The 16,231-nt window shown below is 35.4% G+C and overlaps 1 protein-coding gene across 2 annotated transcripts in view; it reads left to right on the forward strand.

The window, feature by feature from the left end:
• TOP2B (DNA topoisomerase II beta) overlaps positions 1 to 16,231 on the forward strand; it is a 61,683-nt gene that overhangs the window by 11,883 nt on the left and 33,569 nt on the right. Inside the window, exons 2-10 of one of the 2 annotated variants that reach the window (XM_061134606.1) lie at positions 1,746 to 1,916; positions 2,853 to 2,943; positions 4,248 to 4,311; positions 9,108 to 9,253; positions 10,103 to 10,200; positions 10,889 to 11,101; positions 14,319 to 14,492; positions 15,908 to 16,009; positions 16,092 to 16,229. In XM_061134606.1, the coding sequence (XP_060990589.1) occupies positions 1,746 to 1,916; positions 2,853 to 2,943; positions 4,248 to 4,311; positions 9,108 to 9,253; positions 10,103 to 10,200; positions 10,889 to 11,101; positions 14,319 to 14,492; positions 15,908 to 16,009; positions 16,092 to 16,229 (1,197 nt within the window). The remainder of the gene's footprint in view (positions 1 to 1,745; positions 1,917 to 2,852; positions 2,944 to 4,247; positions 4,312 to 9,107; positions 9,254 to 10,102; positions 10,201 to 10,888; positions 11,102 to 14,318; positions 14,493 to 15,907; positions 16,010 to 16,091; positions 16,230 to 16,231) is intronic. The other variant, XM_061134607.1, reaches the window with a different exon arrangement.

Consider the following 16,231-nt stretch of genomic DNA (forward strand, 5'->3'; position numbering starts at 1 on the left):
CCTGCTAGTTCATCATCCAACTAACTTGATAGAAACAGAATATGAACACTTTATGAAATAATTATTTTTCTTATGTCCAAAGCTATTTTTAATCGACTCTGAGCAACGTTAATGGGTAACCGTATAAATCAAAGAATATGTAAGAAAATCTCTTTAATTTTATGTAAAATTTATGCCATTGGAAGATTATAATTGATACTTGGATTTCCATAGGTTTTGCTTGTTAAAAGCTTGCTCAGGTTTAGTCTACTTAGAGGTCATGTATTTTGATTTTTAAATGTACATTTGGCGTGCTTTTAAAAATAATAATTTTAAAGATGATGGTATGGATATGTTTAAGTCTCAAATTGAAGTGGTGTGTTGCTTGCTTGTTGAAATGCACAAAATCTCTCCATCTCCCATTGTTTGTCTTCTATTTCATTTCTACTAAAATTCAAAGACCTATGAAAATATCTCATTGTGGCTTATGTTTGAGTTACTTTGGGACTCAAAAAAAGGATAGGCCATCATAATAACTCTCTGTTAGTGAGATATCTAATTTGTCAGCATTAGGGAGTTCCAGAAGTAGAAAGATGTTTTCTTTGCTGCTATTTAAAAAACAGGGAAATCTGCAGCCTGCAAAAATTTTTGTTTGGAATCCTTATCTGCTGTAAGAATTAGAATTACAACTTCTGCCTCCATGGAATTGGCAAAGAAGAGCATACATACACTAACTACATAGGTTACTATTTCTGCCCCCTCTTTACTGTAGTCTTCAGTAGCTTAATGGCGGGGAACTTGTATCTGGGAGCTTTTGGGACCCCTGCAGTCAGCCAGGTTCAGTCCTTGCTCACCTATAACCTGACAAGAATGGACATTCTGTGGAAAGTGTTTAAAAATTACTTAACTAACTTCTGGCGGCGCTGGGTCTCCCCTGATGTGCGCAGGCTTCCTTTAGTTGCGGAGAGCCCCTGCTGCTCTCTAGGTGCAGTGCACGGGCTTCGCACTGCAGTGGCTTCTCTTGTGGAGCACTGGGATTAGTTGCTCTGCGGGATGTGGGATCTTCCTGGACCAGGGATTGAACCCGTGTCCCCTACATTGGCAAGTGAATTCTTAACCACTGGACCACCAGGGAAGTCCTTCTTCCCAGGGAAAGTTTTGAGGACTTAAAACATTAATCTGGTATCTTATAGAATTGGGAAATATTTATTTCTTGATTGAATAGTTGTTGGCTGTTCTAGCAGTTCTGGTGTCTGTGTTGACCTACTTTCTGGGTTCAGTCAAAACTGCAGTTTCACATTATATTACAAAAAGAACTAAACTGTCAGTAAATAGACCTGTGCTTTTTTTTTTGTTTAGTTGCTAAGTTATGTCTGACTCTTGGCAACACCATGGACTGCAGTGTACCAGGTTTCCCTGTCCTTCACTATCTCCCAGAGTTTGCTCAAACTCATGTCCGTTGAGTCAGTGATTCTATCCAACCATCTCATTCTTTGTCACCCCGTTCTCCTCTGGCTCTCAATCTTTCCCAGCATCAGCGTCTTTTCTAGTGAGTCGACTCTTTGATCAGATGGCTAAGTATTAGAGCTTCACCATCAGACCTTCTAACGAATATTCATGGTTGATTTTTTTTTTAATATAACTTAATAAAAATGAGCCTGAAAGATAGATTTTCTCTTTAACAACAAAATAATGTCATGTGTCCATATACATTTTAGTTTACCCTTTGGTAGGTTATTTAAATTTGATTTTTTGGTTAATTTTAGACTCTTTTTGATCAGAACAATGCTGCAAAAAAGGAAGAGTCAGAAATCGTACACAGAAATGATTCTTCAAAGAAACTGTCTGTCGAGAGAGTGTACCAGAAAAAGACGCAGCTCGAACACATTCTCCTTCGTCCTGACACGTACATTGGGTCAGTGGAGCCATTGACACAGGTAGTTATTAAATTTTACTGAAATTAGATGTATATCTGTATCTACTGAATAACATTTTTGTGATTATATGGTTTGTGAATAAATTTCATGTGTCTGGTAATAACGCAAAGCAGGGAGAGCGATCTAAGAGGCAGAAATGTCTTCATTTTCTACTAGGGATTATAAAACTAGGAGATAAAAACTGAGAAGTATAGAGTATAGGGAAGTGTATAGTAAAATGGTGCTTTATGAACTTCTTAAAAGTTCTTAAGTTCTGGCTGTGGTTTATTTTAAATTATAGAATTTATATGTACACATTGACTATTGTTTAATACTTACTTGGCTTACACTTAAAGTCTTATTTGATTCTAGCAATTTTGGGAAGCAGGCACTGTTTTCTCCATTCTATAAATGAAGACACTGAAGTTTAAATTTTTTTTTTTTTTTTTTAGTGACTTGTTCAGATCCCTCAACTAGTGAGAGCTGGGATTCATAACTAGGTGTCTTTGACTCTAACATTATGCTGCATTCATGTTATTTTACTCTATGCTGTTTATTTATTGGAAAATATAACACGTGAAGCAAAGTGTAAAGTAAATATGATTTGGTTTTTTCCCTGTTATCAGGTTGGCCAAAAAGTTCATTTAGGTTTCATAACATCTTGGGGAAAAACCTGAATGAACTTACTGGCCAGTTCCATATTTAAATAGTTATGAACAAGTTTTGGTGCTTTACATTAAAGCTGATTTTATGAGTAGAATACAGACTTGATATAAAACAATTTCTCAATTTATAGGCTATTTAAATTGAATATGGATTCAGTAAGGTTGCTTGTGATTGAAGTAATACGTTTTTTACTTTGAAGACCTAAGTATTTACAGTGTAAATGACAAATACGGGTTTATGTTTTGTAAAACTTTTCTCCATAAATTCTTTTGAATTTTTCTCTCAATGCAGCTCATGTGGGTATATGATGAAGATGCAGGCATGAATTGCAGAGAGGTTACCTTTGTGCCGGGTTTATACAAGATCTTTGATGAAATTTTGGGTGAGTACTTGTTTAAGATTTAATACATTTGTTTCTATTGATATCATTTATAATGTTCCTGTATATGTAAAGCCAAACTTATAAATTTTAGAGCTATGTCTCAGGTTGTTATGTTGAGTATAAATATTCTTCAGAAAACCTATGTTACATGCTGTAATATGTTCATATTTCTGGACATTATATCTTTGTGTTTTGGTTTGTTCATCTGTAAAATGCGTGTATTGTATTTGGTCAGTAACCCCAAGATTAGTGTGTGGTCCTGTGAGTGCAGTTGTCTTGGGGTTGATTGCATCCCAGTTGCCAGGGAGGGCATGTTAAAGATAGATTCCAGGGCCTGATCTTTGCAGATTTAGTTAGTTTTGGGTGAGATGCATAAAATTGTGTTTCTAACCAACACATTAGGTATTTCTGTTGGTAACCAGGTTTAACAACCCTTGTTTCAAATACCTCTGCTTTCCAAATCACGCAGTTAATTCAGTCACAATGAAGTGTTGATGTGTAATTGACTCCTGGGGAGTACTCAAGACTTTGGGAATGTTTTTAGCCACACAGATGCATTAGTGCCACTGGGTTTCCTGCCAGGGTTGTGTGGGTCTCTTGAAGCTTCTTTCCGTCTTTGGGAAAAAGAAAGGAGAGTAAAACTGGTTACTTAGTTTTGTAAGTTTTGTACTTTTTGCTCATCTCACAACTATGCCAGTTTTACTTTTAGGTTATACAGTGTTTATCAGGAACATATGCCTTCTGTGATTGAAGTTCAGTTTTACAGCTAGCTCAGTGTTCAAATTTTACTGAAGCCATGGTTAATGTATGCAAATATTATCAGTTGTAGTTCATAGGATTTAGCATTTTGATTTCTGTGGATGCTAAAGAGTGCCTTTCTAATTCAAAACCAACTGGTTTCAGCTCATTCTATCTATAAAATTAGTAGTTTATTGAAGGCGATCAAGAGAAAGTAGTTGTTACCAAGATAAAATATAATTAAACCCAATTTTTAACTTTTAGGCCTGAATAGGGGATTTGTAAACTGCAGATGCTTGTTTTCATATACCAGAAAATCATCCCCCCACCTACCCCACACCTTGTTTTGTAGAAGACATAATAGTAATTCAGTGTGACATAAAAAAATTTAAAAATATTATTTGGAAAATAAGGTTTTGTAATAGAAGTTACCAGTAATTATTTTCTTTGACTATCACCATATGTAAATACTTATATTAAGTAGTGACGCACTTGCAGCCATGTTTGTTTATGTCATGTATGTCTGTCTAACTTTTTATATATTACTCACCAAAGTATTTTTGTAGTTAATGCAGCTGATAATAAACAGAGGGATAAGAACATGACCTGTATTAAAGTTTCTATTGATCCGTAAGTATATTTCAAGTTTAATTTTTTATGCTAAGCAGTTTTATTCAGGTAGTCCCAGCTTACGAACATGTCTCAAATGAATAATTCATACAGTTAGTTTCCTATTGCTTGAGACCCTGTTATTCTTCCCTCTTTTAGCCAGAATGCTGTCCTCTTAGTTTCCTCTGTCGTTGAGTCTTTTCCTCCAAGGTGCTTTTCTTATGGGAGCTCTCGGAGACCATTTTTCTCCCTCTCTGGTGCTGTGGGCGCTGTTTTAGCTGCCGGAGTAATCACGGGGTGTTTCTCCCTTTTGCTTTGGTCCTCAAGGCCAGGTGCACTATCTCTAGTATTATCCCAGTTACATTATGGGTTAAATTTATTCTTTCATAACCAGCATTTAGGCTTTTCCGTTATTTATAACATCATTTGTAGATTGAGAACTGCTGGTAGTGTAGAATAGGTACCGGGTGTTCAGCTAATCACTATGGTGATTTCTTTTTTTTTTTGAGGACTGAGGGGGATGTGAAAATAATAAAGTTCTAAGTTCGAAATATAGTTTTTACATTTATGCTGTTTTCACCAGTATGCCTTTTGTAAGATACTACATTATATTTATCCCTTGTAACTTCATTAGTAGGTTAGCATGATTTTAAGATTTTTTCCTTAACATGAAAGTTTAATAATTCAGTTACAACTGTATTGTCAATAATCTAATTTCAGAGGGCATGGTTAAGATAAATGATATAATAAAAATATAATTTATATTTGGTTATACAATGAAGTTGACTATATCTTATATGAAAATATTACTATATAACTATACTATTGAAGTTCTTGATTTTCTTTGTCTTCCTTTCTTATTGTTTTACTTGTATCATTTCTATAATGAATACACTATACTGAGAGTTTAAATGGTAAGATGCATACTTAAAAGTAAGTGGTATGGTATGATGGACATTTAAAAGTTACAACTTATGCAGACATTTAAGATAGTTTTAAGGAAATTTTAGCGGTCAAGATTTCTTTTCTTCCATAGTTAGGAAATTTATTCAGTTAAAAATGATTATGTTTTAGGAGAGTAGTACGGAGTAATAGAGGTTGAATGTTTAATATCTTCATGCTTTTTAAAAAATCAGAACTGACTGAAAACTAAGGAAGAAGGCCTTCTTAAAACTACATTCCTGATGAACCTGGTTACAATTATTTGATTCTTTTATCTTAATTGTCTTGGCCACATTGATCCAGCAATGTGCAGTTAAAAAACAGCTTACATAGAATCCCATTATAGCAAAGTGATTAAGAAGTGAGCTATAAAATAGTTTTGTAGACCAAATAGTGGCTCATAGTGACAAGCTTTACTTTATTCCATATTCTGGACAAAGTAATTCTATGTAACTAGTGTCTTTATTACTGCTCTTTCTGTTTTTCATTCTTTTTAAATATCTGTGTATAGCAGATTTTATTTTTCTTTGTGCATGTGTGTTCATGAACTCTGTGTAAAAGAAAGGTTAAATTTTAATAGTTAATGGATCAAATGTAGAGAATGCACTGTCTAGCTTAGCTCTTATTATTATTACTCTTTCAATAGTACTCTGTGATGTGGAGATAAAATTTAAGTACAAAGCCATCGTTGTAAAAGATACAGGAATAGGTCAGCAAGGGATGCTGTATAGAATTTGGACAGCAGTTCTAAGAAGCTAGAGAATTTAAAGCTTACAGGGGAGTTTAAAACCCATTAAATAGTATAATGTAATGGTTAGTATTGAAACAGCTTACTTGCTAGCATCAATTTGATTAAAAACCAACAAATGTGAAAAGCACAATAACCAGAGTTCTAATTATTTCTCTAGCTTAAGGATTCTATTTAGGGTTAAAATGCTTAAAGCTGTAGCCTTCAAAAAAAAATATACTCATACAGAATATACAGTATGTATACATTTTAAACATTGCTTTCTATATATTATTTTTGTACCTTTCTATTTTACATACTGAGGCCAGCCTTCCTTATTAACTTATATAAGTCTCCTTAATTCTTTTAACTATCCTTAAGTAATATGTCAATATGTCATAATTAACCTCTTTCCAGTTGATGAATATTGGATATTCAGCTTGTTTTCCAAGTTTCTTTTTAGCTTGAATTATTTTGGAATTTTATTTGTAACTTATTTAGCACATCATCCTTTTAATACTTCTTTGAAGATTATTGATGGAGCAAAAAATGCAATTATATAATTCTGAACCATTGTTTAGAGATTATAGAAATAAGTTCCAGACCTTGGAAGTGAAATAAACTGAAATTTTTTAATAGATAGGTGACTTTGATAGAAAGTTTCAGTTTCATACTCATATAGGCTTATAGAATGTATGAGGGGAAAAAAATGTATGAGGTATCATCTTATTTTTTTGAAACTGTGAAGATGATGAATTTACAAAGTGCCTTATTTTAATTATAGTACTATATATACTAAGTAGGATGAAAAGATTTTAAGGATTTTTTCATGAATATATTGACTTTAGTGTCATTCTGAGATGTTTAAGATCTGTAATTTTCCATCCATTATCTTTCTTTATTTCCTTCAGAATTGTTCTCTATTAGTTTTAAACTCCATGAAGTGTCTTGTGTTAAAAAAAAAAAAGATATTTAATAAGTTACACATTTAAAACTCAAGCTAGGAACTATTTCGATATTTAAAAAAATAATGCAATACAGGGCCCTTGTTTTCAAGGCTTCACTCTTGACCTCTGGATATGGGACACACAAGGTAAGGTACAGTAGCTAAGTTGAACTGTTACATACTTAAATATTTAGCTGTATATTCTGTAAAGAGCATTTACCCACACATGAGCTAACCTAATTATGTCCTGAAAAGTGAAAGTGAAGTTGCTCAATTGTGTCCAACTCTTTGCGACCCTGTGAACTGTAGCCTACCAGGCTCCTCTGTCAATGGGATTCTCCTGGCAAGAATACTGGAGTGGGTTGCCATTTCCTTCTCCAGGAGATCTTCCCAACCCAGGGATAGAACCCGGGTCTCCTGCATTGGAGGCAGACGCTTTAACCTCTGAGCCACCAGGGAAGATGATTATGTCCTGAGGTCCCTAGTAAATAATTTAGATTTTTTTTTTTTGGGGGGGGGGGCAAGTTTTAATATAAGGAATGTTGGAAAACATTGTTTTAGGCTGGGAGGACAGAAGTTGTAAATTGATTCTTGAAGTTAAGGTAAAATTTAGCTAGACAGAGAAGAAAAGAATTTTGCAGGCAAAGGAAAGCTGATGAAGAAATAAAGAATTGAGACTGAATATGGACAAGTAATAAAACTGACTTAAAGGAAAATATGATGGATGTTAGAGAATAGTAGTTCAGTTTGACTGTAAGTAGGGGTATGCATAAGGGCCTTGAACATGCAATAGAGGACTGCTAAGCTTGATTTCATAGAAAACATGGAATTATTGCTGTGTCCTGGAGCAAAAAACAGTGTTATGAAAGCTGTGGTAAGTCCATCATTGTTATGAAGAATATATTTAAAGGGAGTGGCTAGCTCTGTTCTCAGCTGTGCTGCAGTAACCGGTTTTTAAGGTGACACTAATGTAGACTCATACCGTGGCGTTTGGGATGAAGGAAGACTGGACAGAGGTGAAGCATCTAACAGGACAAACTGATGTCTTAATGGCCAGGAGACATGAGTAAAATAACAGAGTCTGAGCCCCTGTGCTTCAGAGAGTCGAGCCCATGTTGCTAAAGGTGAGGGGAAGAAAAGCTGAGTCTCCATGATTTGGAGAGTTGAACCTGTATTGTGAAAAGTGAGGGAAAGAGAAGTTGATTTGCTGATTTGGGGAAAGAAAATGATGTGCTTTTTAGTCTTTTTCTTAAACTTTAAAAAATGTAATTAATTTCCTCCTGTGTCTTTGATTTTCATTTTGGCTTTTATAACGTTTTTTTAGTTGTAATAACTAGTAACTCTAGAGAGATTAAACAAAGTATGTGTAAGTGAAAGAGTCTAAGAGTAATTGTGAATCAGATTGCCAAATGGTAGCTTTTAAAGACAGTTCTCTGTTGGTTATGAAGCTATGTGTGCAAATTTGGCTCTTAAATGATAAAGGCACTATGGGATATACTACCGAAAACAATAGGGTAGGCAAAATTTTCCGCCAGGACCACTGCCTGTGTTAAGTTGCTGTTAGCTGTAGGAACCTCTCTACTCCATACCATTTAGGGCTAAAAAGGATGGTTCTGGTAGAAATACCTAAAAGATCTAAAATAGGTAATAAATATTTTAAAGTTGTTTAAGTTAGTGTGTAACAATGATTGCTATAGTATAAACAACCCTCTAACATTTAGATGGAGAGTGGAATATGTTTCAGACAGCTTTCCTTTTCTGTCTGCACGCCTCAGCAGTCAGGTGGGAAGTGAAAATGGCCATGGTCACAGCCCTGCAGAGCCTGTGGCTCACAGGGGGTTGACTGGCAGGAAGGAGCATAGAGGTCATGGCTACTATGTATGAAAAGAAAGTGGAATTGATAGCCGGCTTCTTATACAAGCTTCACTGCTTTCACTATTGAGAAGAGTTTTGTTTTCTTGGGAGATTTTTGCAGTATTACCTGCAGAACTTAGTGACCCTAATTAGAGTTAACAACTCAGAGATGGTAATGTGTGTCCTCAGCAAGTGTTTTCTTGAAAGATGAGTGAGTGTCTTCCAATTGGTAATGGCTGGCATTTTACTTACAATCATTCATGTTTATTCTGGGTCTTTTTACTTTTGATGGAAATTGATTTATCTTTGAACTATTTTAAGCTCCAAACTCTGCTTGTTTATTTACAGTGAATCTAACATTATAAGCATTTGGAATAATGGGAAAGGCATTCCAGTAGTAGAACACAAAGTAGAGAAAGTTTATGTTCCTGCATTAATTTTTGGACAGCTTTTAACCTCCAGTAACTATGACGATGATGAGAAAAAAGTAACAGGTAAAGTCTAAATGGCTGATCAGAATTTTTATTGAGAAATACTGCTCTCTTAACATAGAAGTCTGTTACTATTTCTATATAAGATATTACAGAAAAGGAAGCTTTTCTAGTTTTGTTGTGAGAAAATCCTTTTTAGAATTAATGTCTATAAAAACTATCATGTATTACTGTTGTCTTGATTATAGTCTGATAGACACTTAACTCGTAGTACATTGACTTCTGCTAGAACTCCTGGAACTCTGTCTAACCTGGCTGATGGTTTGGGTTTTGAATTAGAGTACTGATGAAAGTAAGATGCATATGATCCCTGTATCTGTAAATTTGTTTTTACATAAGCACTATGTCTTTTGGTATCAATTAAATTACGTTTAAACCATTTTCTTTGAGTCAGGATTGAAAGTCTAGACTCTATAGAGTTGAAAGTGCTTTGACCATAGCCAGTTGTTTTTCTACTTATTTACATTTCCTAAAAGATGATTTTTTTTCCAAAACCAAAGTTCCAGGAAGTTATATAGATTAGAGTTTTGTACTAGAAGTGACTGTGATAGAAAGCTCAGATTCATACTCACATAGACTTACTGGATTGTTTGAAGATACAGTGCTTAATTTTTTTTTAATTGTTATGAAGATAATCTACAAAATGTGTATTTTAATTATATTACTGTATGTGCTAAATCTTAATTATGTTTCTTTAAATGAAAAATCTAAATACACTTTGAAATATTCAATCAATGATTAAAATAATAAGTGGAAGCTGTTTTGCAGTAGACCTGCCCTATGGTAGGTGAGTTAACAAAGTCCCTTTAAAATTGTTTTCATTAAACCTTTCACATTTAATTGTTCTTACAGGTGGTCGCAATGGTTATGGTGCAAAACTTTGTAATATTTTCAGTACAAAGTTTACAGTAGAAACTGCTTGCAAAGAATATAAACATAGTTTTAAGCAGGTATGATAGAAATGTGACTAATTCTTTTTTAAGAATAATCATGTTTGTTGCTTTGCCAAGGTAATACCTATATAATACCTTAGATACCTATATAACTTATTTTTTTAAGCATTAAGCAAGTCATCAGAGTAAAAAGGCTACAGAATGCTGGGAGATTTTACATAAATCTGTTTCCCTCCCATGCCTTTAAACAAAATGCTTTATTTGACAGACTTTTCCTTTAACCTCTTTAAGCAATAGGGAAAATGTCTTGAACCTCACAGTCTAATTGAAATGTACCAGCTTAGCATGTTTGAAAATTTCCTTGTTGATTGATCATTTATATTTCAAATTTTTATATTTCACTTCTGTAGACCTTTGAAAATTTTACATAAGCTAAAATAATTTTGTCAGAAAAGCATTGTACCTTTTTATTTTTGTATAATTCTTTATGGTCATTTGTAGATTTTGAAAGATTTAACTAACAATATATAAAGCTGTTCAGTTGATTTTGCTTATTTTCAGTATGAGGTTGTTATAATAGTTTTATCTAAAATGTCTTCATTTATAGTATAGTTTTAAAGATTGGTTTGTTGTGAAAGTTGGAAAATGGTTCTAGTTGTGGTAAATAAATGTATTTCATTAGCTGAGTCTTTATGTATTATCTAATATAGAAGCACAATAGAAATATTTAAATATTCTTTTAAAGACATGGATGAATAATATGATGAAGACTTCCGAAGCCAAAATTAAACATTTTGATGGTGAAGATTACACATGTATAACATTCCAACCAGATCTGTCCAAATTTAAGATGGAGAAACTTGACAGGGATATTGTGGCTCTCATGACCAGAAGAGCTTATGATTTGGCTGGTTCCTGCAAGGGAGTCAAGGTCATGTTTAATGGAAAGAAGTTGCCCGTAAGTGTCTTCTAAAATAGCTCATGCTTTGTTAATTTGTAGACAGCTTATAGTTAGATCTTGCTTTTTAAATTGTTAATCTCTTTTAACAAGTGTGTTTAGATGGTTGACATTTAAAGTAATTATTGATACATTTGGATTAAAGCTTACCATCTTGTTATATGTTGATTTATTGTGTTTGTTCTTGGTTACTTATTTCCTTGTATCCTGCCTTCTTTGGTTTTAATTCAGCATTTTTTAAAAAAAATGATTTCACTTTATCTTTTCTATTTACTTATTATGTGTGTGTGCATGTTCTCAGTTGCTCAGTCATATCTGACTCTTTGAGGCCCCATGGACTGTAGCCTGCCAGGCTCCTCTGTCCATGGGGTTTTTTAGGCAAGAATACTGGAGTGGCTTGCCATTTCCTTCTCCAGGAGATCTTCCCAACCCAGGGATTGAATCCACATCTCCTGCATTGATTGGCAGGCAAATTTTTAACACTGTGCCCCCTAAGAATCCTCTTTACTTATTATTCTTATTTTTAAAACTTATTTAGTGATTGCCTTAGGGTTTATAATACTCAAGTAATTTGAGTCTACCTTGATTTGTCACTTGGTGTGTAAAAGAGTTGGACACGACTGAGCGACTGAACTGCACTGTAGAGCAAAAACTTTATAACAGTGTATCCCCAGCTCCTTTCTGTCCCTGTGCCCTTTTCATCATACATTTCGCTTTGGCATGTTCTCTAAACAACAGAAGAGAGAGAATGAGGAGGAAGAAATATTTGAAAAAGTTATGGCAGAAATATTTCCACAGTGAAGTTCATTGATTTTTTTTTTTTTTAAACTGTGTCAAGTTTCTGACTTGATGTTGCTACTGCTTTAAGCAGTCAGTTATACTTTAGAGCAATAAAAAAATAGAGTTATAGTTTACCTTCATTTATTCCATCTCCAGTGCTCTTAATTTCTTGGTGTAGGTCTAAGTTTCTGACCTATTTTATATTCCTTCTGGCTGGAGATTTTTCTTTAACATTTATTTCCTGTGGATACCTTTGCTGACAATAGTTTCCCTCAGTTTATGTTTTTCTGAGAGAGTTTTTTCCTTCACTTGAAAGGATACAGAGTTTCACTGAGTATAGAATTATAGTCAATAGTTGTTTTTTTTCAGCACTTAAAAATGTTACTTTGTTGTCTTCCTGCTTGCATGGCCTCTGCTGTAATTCATATCCTCCTTGCTCTGTTGGTAAGAGATTTCTTTTTCCTCTGCCTGCCTTGAAGATTTTCTATTTGTCTTTGTTTTTTTGAGTATGATATGCTCAGTTGTATATATAGGGTTTTTTGTTGGTTTTGGATTTTCTTTTTGGTACTTAATTCTGTTTGGCGTCTCCTGAGCTTATTGGATCTGTTGTTTGGTGTCTGTCACTAATTTTGGAAAAATTAGTGCTGTTCTTTCTTTTCCTTCTGGGAGTCTAATTATGCATAAATTGTAGGACCCATGCTCTTGGATGTTTTACTCTGCTTTATTCACTCTGTTTTCTCTTTGAGTTTCAGTTTGTTTGATTTCTGTTGCTGCATTTTCAAGTTCATTGACTTTTTTGCCTCTACTGTGTAAAGTTTACTGCTGAGCCTGCCAAAGGCATTCTTCGTTATCTTCTGCTTTTCTTGATTTCTAGCATTAGCATTTGATTCATTCTTAAAGGTTCTGTCTCTCTGCTGAAGTTGCACATTAGACAATATGCAACTTCCACAAGAGACTTTAACCTATTAGCCGTTGTGGTTCAGTTGCTAAGTTGTGTCTGACTCTTTGTGACTCCATGCACTGCAGCATGTCAGGCTTCCCTGTCCTTCACTGTCTCCCGCACTTTGCTCAGACTCACGTCCATTGAGTCAGAGATGCCATCCAACCATCTCGTCCTCAGTCCCCTTCCTTCTCTTCTTGCCATCAATCTTTCCCCGCATCAGGGTCTTTTCTAATGATTTGGCTCTTTGCATCAGGTAGCCAAAGTCCTATCTGATAGTTAAAACATCTGCGACATACCTAAGTTCTGGTGATTGATTTGTCTTTTCAGACTGTGTTTTCCCCTTGCCTTTTGGCATACCTTGTGAGATTCTGTTGAACACCAGCTGTGTTGCATAGCATAGTGAATACGGTGTGAATAGGCTTTAGTGTGAGGATTTATGTTAATCTGTACAGGGAGTGGGCGGTGTTTGCAGGCTGTGGTTACTGCAGTTACTAGTGTTGAGGTCTGTTGTTGCTGTGTGCACTTCAGATTCTGTTGTCCTTTATGCACTGGGGCTTGCCTTGGAGCTGCTGCTCAAGGAGGGTCTCTTGCAGCTCTTCCAGCTGGAAACCACTGTTACAATTGGAGGCCTGCTAGCCTGGGTATAGGTTGTGGGAGACCCCATGTCTGATTAGTCTCAGGCTTTGGAATGCTCGGGGCCTGTGTCTCGGGGTTTGGCCTTCACAGGAGTGTCTACGCCTCCTCTTGAGGTGGAGCCATTCCCTTTGTCCTCTGTTCTCTGGTTGCATCAGGTCACACCAGTGATCTCCTTCTGTGTCCTTCAGGCTCCCTACCCTGCAGAATAAGCCTTTTTAAGATGTGAATGGGATGGGCATGGGAGGGATGGGACTGGGCGGAAGTACTTTATCCCAGCTCTGGTGATATTTCACCACTGCTTTCCAGCAGTGTCCTTCCTGCTGTGAAGTAAGCCGTTCTTTTTTTTTTTGATGAGTGAAGTGTCTGGGTTGAATTCCTAGTGGCTGCCATTCTCTACCTGGCCCCATGAGGGTCACTTTTCTAAATTCTTTCTGATCTACCCTGTGAGGAAACGCCTGCGAAAGACTGGGAACCCCTCTGACCACAGCCTTCAGGTGCTTCTCACGCTCACTAGTCCACACTTGTCTGTGGAAAGAGGTTCATCAGAAGCTCTGGTTCCAGGTTCCCGTGGGTTTATGCCATACCAAGCAGCTTCTGCCCAGATAAGACAAAAATTTAGGTTCTGCTCTCCCTCCAAACACCTGCTCTCTTCAGAATTTGGATGCTCAGCTGTCCTGTGATCTCAGGTTTTTGAAGATGCATAGAAAATTTGTTGTTTAATCAGCTGTTTTCTTATAAAGGAGAAGAAAACGTCTTCTTTGAACCTTCCCTTCTACATGTCTGAACTGGCTGGTGTTCACCTAGTTCAGCTGCCAGTGCAAGAGGAATTGTTCATTGTTTTTGTTTTCTCAATTTTAGGTAAATGGATTTCGCAGTTATGTAGATCTTTATGTGAAAGACAAATTGGATGAAACTGGAGTGGCCCTAAAAGTTATTCATGAACTTGCAAATGAAAGATGGGATGTTTGTCTCACATTGAGTGAAAAAGGATTCCAGCAAATCAGCTTTGTAAATAGCATTGCAACAACAAAAGTAAGTAAACTAATTCTTTGTTTCCAAGTCAGTTGTTGAACAGTCTTCATTAAAAACAAGATAAAACAACAACAAAATCCCTCCACCCTGCTTTTGTGAAATCAAAAGTGACTTATGAAAATAAAAGTATATTTTCTATGAAATATCTGTCTTACTATTTGTTTAAGCATCCATTGAGAAATAAATTTACATGATTAGAGCTTATAGTTGAATACATTTGTATTTTACAGAATTTAGAATGATAACAAATTCCTTGTTCTGTGTTCTGAGTTTTGAGTGTAAAAGAACAAATAATAAGAAATGAGTCTGTTTTGGGATCACATCATGAAATGCCTTATCTATTGTTCTAAGGAGTTTGAACCCTTTTTGTAGGCTTTTAAATTTCCAAATCAAATGAAATTCTTCTCATCTATAGGCATTTATCCATTGACCATAATGAAATATTGGGCAATATAAGTGTGTATTTTAGAATAAAGCCATGAGCTATCACTTTGTCACTCTTGTTCAAGTTTGAACTTATTTTTTATAATCTAGCATCACTTTTTCTAGTCAACAGAAATCCTGTTAGATTTGATTGCATTTTATTATGTGTAATAGAAACGTAGTATGCAGTGGTTTGTAGACACGTGGAGGTTTTACTTTTCCTCTTCTGGGGACTGATGGTAGGCAGTCTTAGTCTGGTTCTGTGACCTTACAGTGTCCATAGGGTCCTGTCCTCTTCCTGGCTTTCTTTTCTGCCTCTGTTAGCATGTGGCTTTCATTTTCATGCCTTTAATATGTCTGCTGCACCCTTCCAAGTCCTAAGGAGAGAATTAATTAAGTTGGACAAATTCATATGTGAATTAAATCTCTCCGCTTTTTTTCAGGAATGCAGTAGTTTTCCTGGAAACCCCATCCAGTAGACCTCTGCTAGCATCTCTGGCTAGAACTGGGTCAAGTGACTACCTGTAGCTGCAAGGGAGTCTAGATTGGTAAATCTTTGTAACTGGACATGTTGCCAGTTAAAAACAGTTGGATTTGTCTATAATGTGAAAGGGAAGAATGGGTATTGAATAGACAACTGTTGATGGCTACCATGGTCCCTTAGTGGCAATCTTGTAAGTGTCATTGCTACCACCAGGCCAGTGTTCATTCTCACTTCCATGTCTCTTTTTGATTGTTTTCACTTTGTGGGGACTTTATATAGAGTTGCTAATTAGCTCTGTGGCCAAAAAGACTATGTTTTAAATCCGAACTCTTTCCTTCTGAGACTTACCATATTACCTCTGGTATATAGGGTGAGTAATATAGTCATACTAACTTTAAAAAGTTATGTTGAAGATTAAATGCTCATTCTAGAAAAATATGAATGTTACTGTTTTGCTGCCTTAATTATAGAAGATTTTGTATTCTGTCCCCCCCCTCCCCCCCTTTAGGGTGGACGGCATGTGGATTATGTAGTAGACCAAGTTGTTGGTAAACTGATTGAAGTAGTTAAGAAAAAGAACAAAGCTGGTGTGTCAGTGAAACCATTTCAAGTAAGTGATGTTTTATATATTCTGTTTAATTGTTAAGTAATATCGATTCTGATATTGACCTTTTTTTGGATGTTTTCAACAGGTAAAAAATCATATATGGGTTTTTATTAACTGCCTTATTGAAAATCCAACTTTTGATTCTCAAACTAAGGAAAACATGACTTTGCAGCCCAAAAGTTTTGGATCCAAATGCCAACTATCAGAAAAATTTTTTAAAGCAGT

The sequence above is a fragment of the Dama dama genome, chromosome 32 (genome assembly GCF_033118175.1).
Source record: "Dama dama isolate Ldn47 chromosome 32, ASM3311817v1, whole genome shotgun sequence".
Taxonomy (NCBI): Eukaryota; Metazoa; Chordata; class Mammalia; order Artiodactyla; family Cervidae; genus Dama; species Dama dama.